Genomic DNA, 6301 nt, shown 5'->3' with positions numbered 1-6301 from the left:
GGCATAACTGCAAGATCCTGGCCCTGCCTCCCACTTCCCACCTGCCTGCCCTGGAAATGCCCACCCTCCCCATCCCAAAATACCTCCTCCCCGCCCTCTCCAAACACCCCCTAGACCCCTGTGTCGACTGAGCTTGACCAATGAAAACTTACCCTGTCGGACCTGGATCCAGCGCTGGGAGGCCAGCACAACTCCTTGCGCTGGCCTCCCAAACTCTAAAGTTGGTACAAATGTGCCCTATGGCACATTTGTGACACCCCCAGGTTGGCATTTTTTGTTTACTAGAAAATGTTATGCCATAGCCCAGTGTTTCTCAGCTGGGTCATGACCCACTAGGTGGGTCGCAAGCTAATTCTGGTGGGTCCCCATTCATTTCAATATTTTATTTTTAATATATTAGACTTGATGCTACCATGGCATTTGGGGAAATGTTATGGACCTGCACTTTTAACAAGCTACTATGTATATTCTTTTAACAATGATAGTAATTGGAACTTACTCCTGGGTAAGTGTGGGTAGGATTGCAGCCTAGGATTGTTAAAAATGTTCCTGCTTGATAATGTCACTTCTGGTCATGACATCACTTCCAGTGGGTCCTGACAGATTCTCATTCTAAAAAGTGGGTCCTGGTGTCAGATGTGTGAGAACCACTGCCATAGCCAATATGTCCTTAACAGTTTGCATTTCTCCCTAGTTTGTTTCTGCTTTGGCAGGTAGCTTATACTATTAGCATAACAATGGAGAAGGTGATGTCATCATCTTGGAAATCTTAAACCACAAGGGCTAATGGTCAGAATTATTTCAAATGAGACTTGTCTATCAGAACTGAGGTGCAGCTGTTTTCTCAAAATTTTGCTGGTCCTGGTGCACCTGGTGTCCTTGATTTGAGCCTCAGCATAGCAACTGGAATTGTTCCATGAAGGTTCAACCTCAAGACATCAGTACTTGATGTCTCAACTGGAGTGCTCAGTTGTAGATATTTTTGTGTTCAATTTTTTTTCACTATTCAGCTTTGACTTTGTTTTTACTTTCTTGGTTTCTGTATTCCTTAGTGTAGAATTATAATATCAAACAAATGTTGGCCTTCAAATTGAGGTTTTATACCTTGAAATGTTGGACTGCAATCCAGTTGCACAACCTGAAACTATATTGATTTTATGTTGTTTTTTTTTAATTGCGTTCTAGGATGTCTATTTGAGGATGACCTTTGCAAATCTTTTGAAATCTGCGTAAATGGTAAGTCATTGACTGAATGACACATTTTCCTGACCAGTTTATTGTAGCTTATGTACTTTCATGCATGTGACATAATTTCAGTGTTTCATCAATCATCAAGCAGGAACATCATATCTCACACTCTAGCAATATTCTTCTGCCAGGAGCCTACAGGCAAGAAAGACATACTTCTCTCCCACCTCCTTTCCCTCCACTGATATTCAAAGGTGTAGTGCTGATGAACCCGTAGGCCATGCCCCCATGCTTCTAGGTAGTTTCCCCGCATCATGACAAGATACTGTTGATATACCTGTCCTCCATGTATTTGTTCAGTCCCCTTTTAAAGCCATCCAAAGGTAGTGTCCATCAACACATCCTAAGTCGTTGACCAACTTGTTTCAATTAATGATCTACAGTTCTAGTATTGTGAAAGAGGGGAAAAAAGGTTTTCTCTATCCACTTTCCCCACACCATGCATAATTTTATATGCCTCAAGTATGTTCTCCCTTAATTGTTTATTTTCCAAGCTAAAAAGTCCCAAGAACTAGCCTTACATCATAAAACAGGTGTTCCAGTCTTGTGATGATTTTGGTTGCCCCCTTTTGTACCTTTTCTAGGTCCTACATTATTCTTGGATTGGACAAATCTCCTTTGTTGTGTTAAAAAAAACTCATACGCATTTGGTTTATCTTACCCAGGAAAATTTCCACTGTGCTTCACTCTGTACCAACCTATTTTGTTGTTCTCATCTGTCATAGCATGATGTCATCAAAACTTAAGAAGAATTTGTATTGCTTTTTATGTAAATATGTGTAAATAGCCAGACATGTACAGCAACAATAGCTTACAATTCACTTACATGTATTCAAGGAATACAAAAATCTTTATTTGTGAATTAAGAGCATTGATAACAGATGTTGTCAAACTTGTGACATCCATTGCTGCTGCACCTTGACAATTGCCTGCTGACTGCAGAGTGGCTGTTAGTTATGCCACTTCTGGGGGAAGGGAAGTTGCACTAGTTCCCAGTATAGTCAGCTTGACTGGATGGTAGGTAACTCTTTCCTTTGGCATAGACAATACCTATTTTCTTTCTTTCCTGCTGCCATTGTAATACTGGAGTAAACCATTATATTCCAATATGAACTTCCATACAAGTTCCATAAGCTGGAAGTAGGCATATGTTTATGACAGAGTTAGCAATGCCATGGCAAGCTGCATATCTGAAACCATGACAATGACATTAAGCATTTTCTAAACAAAATCTGCTCTTGCATGCTGTGCAGTGTGTATCTTGTTTTCCGGTATAAGCTGTTGGCATGGTTTGATGTTCAAAATAATTTAATTACATGTACTGAGAGCTTGTGTAGTCTGATGGGTACCTATTTAAAACAATTTAATTACATGTACTGAGAGCTTGTGTAGTCTGATGGATACAGTGTTGGACCTCAGTCTGGACCCGAAGCCAGTGTTGGACCTGGGTTAAAGTCCTTCCCAGGCTATTATCTCTTGGACAATGTTCCCTATTTGTTGAATGGAAAGAATAATTCCCAACCCCATAGAGTTGCTATGAGGATGCTAAAGTGACTGAAAGTCCAATCATGTCCTAGACTAGCCCAGAGCACTCAGACCTCAGGACCAGACTTTGCTGCTATGAGTTGACTGGGGACCAGAAAATTATGGAGAAGTAAGTAAAATTTACCTATTATACTGGTGCTGCCACTGCCACCAGTGTCTGCCCACAGCCCACCTATGGCACATCCTGGGCAGGTCTTATCCTCACCCTGCTCCTCCTCCAGCAGGTCCCCTCTGGTGGGAGCTCCAGAGGTCATTGGTGTGTGCCTGCAGCTGCCAGCCATTTTCATATGCTGAAAGTGGACCTTCTGAAACTTGCCTGGCCTCCACAGAGAAGGCCCTGCTTGTTATAGGTGCCCAACAGACCTCAGAGGTGCCAGGCACCCTAAACATGGCTCTAAAGTATGACCTGAGTAGGGGGTACAGATGAGCTATGTATGGAATGCTTCCATACGTTCATATTCATAGATATACAATGAGAATTGGGTGTATATTTGTGGATAATCTTTGTTTGTGTAGCAGCACGAGAGAGTAACCTGTATGGGAAAAATACATGGAATACTGTTTCTTTTACAAGGGCCTGAAATTGGTTCATTATACTATGGTTCTGAATGATTTACAAGTAAAATTATGGCACTTGGTATAAATGTCCCAGCTTGCTGTTTCTCCTTTAGCCACATAACGTCGTTACATTATATGTAAGCTTCTCAGAGGAGCTGTTTTCTTCTTGACTTTCCATATAAATGACTGTGCCTTAGAGGTCTATAAGACATTTAATCACCTGAGCAGGTGGTTTCTGTTTACTGGAGAGCAGAGGGAAGGGAATGTTAATAGTAAAAAACAGACCCCTGTGTGTCCCAGTTTCATTAACCTGCTGTTTAAATCACCTGCTGGATCTAAAAGACACTCCATTTCATGATTTGCATATTAAAAAAACTGAAATGCAAACTGCTTTAAAGAGGGAATGTTCACCATTTCTATGTTGAGACTCATTAGGTAGGTAGAGTTAATATGTACAACTTAGGAGGTAACTCTCACAATGGACCAATTGAATAGCTTTAAATTGTGTTATTTATTGTTTGTGTTCATAAATTCTTTTATGCCAAAGATACTGAAATTTGGGGATGTATACAGCCAATTAACTATTTAGCCAGGAGCAGTGAATGCTACAGTGAAGTACTTAGCAAGCATGTGAGTCAAACTTGTTACAACACTGCATTTGTGTATTTTTTGAAGCCCAGGGGAATGTAATTAAATGGTTGCATTTTTAGCCAATTGTAGTTTACAGCGAACAATAGCTCTTCAGTACAGTACAGTACACAAACAGCACCCTAGAGCAGTGGTTCTCAAACTTTTATGGAGATTTACTCCCTAAGTAAGTCTTTACAGAGGAGGGATGAGGGCTGCGATGTGATTCCCAGAATCACGTTGCAATTCCCGGAATTGCGTTGCTAAGGGGGGAGCGAGAGGTGCTGCTCTTACTTACTGTGGGCTTGGGCAAGCAGCAGGAGGTGCAAGGAGCCCTACACAGCCCCCCGCAGGGCTTTCCGAGGCTTGGAATGTTGAGAAACAATATGCACAAACCACCTCCTCGTTGTGATGTGAAACCAGATGTGGTTTGTATGTGCTGTTTCTCAACATTCCAAGCCTCAGGGAGCCTTGTGGAGGGCTGCGTGGGGCTCCCTGCACCTTCTATTGCTTGCCCAAGCCCACAGTAAGTAAAAGCACCCCTCCTTGCCCCCTTAGCAACATGATCATGGGGATTGCATTGCTGCGTCCTCCCTTCCCTGCCTCTTAAAGGGACAATGGAAGTTTTACACGAAATGGTGGGTCATGACCCACCAGTTTGAGAACCACTGCTCTGAGGTCAATATCTAGGCCTGTCTCATAATATGCTGATGCTTTGGTGATATTATTTATTAACAAGGATGTGCTCCAGGCACTGAGACTGGGTCGTGAGTTGAGTAGTCAGTCAGCGACCCCTTGACTTGTGAGTCATAGTGTGCAGCTGTTGTGATTTGACATGAGCAAAATTTTGAGTCTTTCTAATTGCGAGTAAAGTCATTTCTAAGAAGAAAAACTTAGCTATGGGGAAAATGAGAGCATAGTAGTGGTGGGGGAAAGGGATACTTATCCTTTTCTATATCTAACAGTTCTCTACTCCATATGCTCTCACTCCAAAATTTTCTTCACCACCACAGGACTCCAGGATACTCTTCACTCCAGATTTTCCACCCCTGAAGCTTCAATTCTTAAACACGATAAAGCAGAGGTGTCAGGACTCTGTTACATAAGCTTCTCACCCCAATCCTATGGGTGTCTTCCACTGATAGAATGAGCTTTCCGTCAGCAGAAGGCCCACATCATTAGTACTGCAGCTATAATATATGCAGCAGTACCCCCAGTGTGAAAGGCTGGTGATTGTGTGTTTGTGTGTGTGCCACCACAGCACCCAGCCACTTTGGGAGGGTATGAGTTGGTTTTGGGGGTGGGTGCCAGAGAGGCTGGTATCAGGGCACCAGGAGGCATGTCAGGGGAGGGCAGGGGGCAGTTATCAGTGCTAATGGCACTACCAGTATTCTATGTCCCCTGCCCAACCTCACCATGCTCCCTTGGGTCCACTCAGACATGCACCAGCGAAAGAGCTGGTGCAGATGCAAGTAGACCCATTGGGGACCATGGTGTGATGAAGTAGGTGAGTAAGAATTTTGTTTACTTACCTCTCATGCCATGTTCCTGATTGGCTTGCAGGATGCAGCAAAGGCTGTGTCAGCACTGCTGTGTCCTGCAGGCTAGAGAAAATGGCAGCCACCAGCTGCTGGCAACTGAGATGAGCACTGATCACTGCAAAACAGAGGACAGAAGCAAAGAAATGTGAAATGGATAAGTACTTTCAGCTCTATTTGTTAACTGACCCTTCCCCCCAATTTGACAAAAACTTCAGTCTAGACCAGTGGTTCATGAACTTTTTTGGCCCACGGCTCCCCTGATCCTTGTGGCCATTGGCCACGGCTCCCCATTACAACACCTCACCTCAGTTATCCCCAAAATGGGGATGAAGGTGTTATAATTATACACTAGAAACAAAAAAACAACTGCCAGCACTCCGAGGCTGCAATCCTAACCACACTTACCTGAGAGTAAGCCCCATAGAACAAAATAGGACTTACTTCTGAGTAGACCTGGTTAGGATTGTGCCCTGAGTTTGTTAGCAGCACACCTGGAGGGTTTTGGAAAGGGAAGGGGGAAGTGATGAATTTGCTGGGGGAGGGGAAGACTTTGTTTTGTGTGTATCTGCTAATTGCAAACTGATGGAAACTGAGAACCAGAGACGGTTTGGCTGCAATCCTAACCTCACTTTCCTGGGAGTAAGTCCCATTGAACACAATGGGACTTACTTCTGAGTAGACCTAGCTAGGATTGTGCCTTTTGTCTTACAATAGCAGCCAACAACAGTTAACCGCTGCTAACTGGTAAGAGGCACTGTTTCGAGTGGGTGCTCCTCTTTTAT

The 6301-nt window shown here is 43.3% G+C and overlaps 1 protein-coding gene across 1 annotated transcript in view; it reads left to right on the top strand.

Annotated features, from left to right (window-relative positions):
- The first annotated feature begins 916 nt into the window (after positions 1–916).
- Positions 917–6301, top strand: part of PTPRN2 (protein tyrosine phosphatase receptor type N2) — a 636554-nt gene continuing 631169 nt past the window's right edge. The window contains exons 1-2 of the mRNA XM_066627523.1: positions 917–941; positions 1186–1236. Coding sequence (XP_066483620.1) covers positions 917–941; positions 1186–1236 — 76 coding nt within the window. The remainder of the gene's footprint in view (positions 942–1185; positions 1237–6301) is intronic.

The sequence above is a fragment of the Tiliqua scincoides genome, chromosome 5, assembly GCF_035046505.1.
Source record: "Tiliqua scincoides isolate rTilSci1 chromosome 5, rTilSci1.hap2, whole genome shotgun sequence".
NCBI lineage: Eukaryota > Metazoa > Chordata > Lepidosauria > Squamata > Scincidae > Tiliqua > Tiliqua scincoides.
This window is presented reverse-complemented; position numbering and strand designations above follow the sequence as displayed.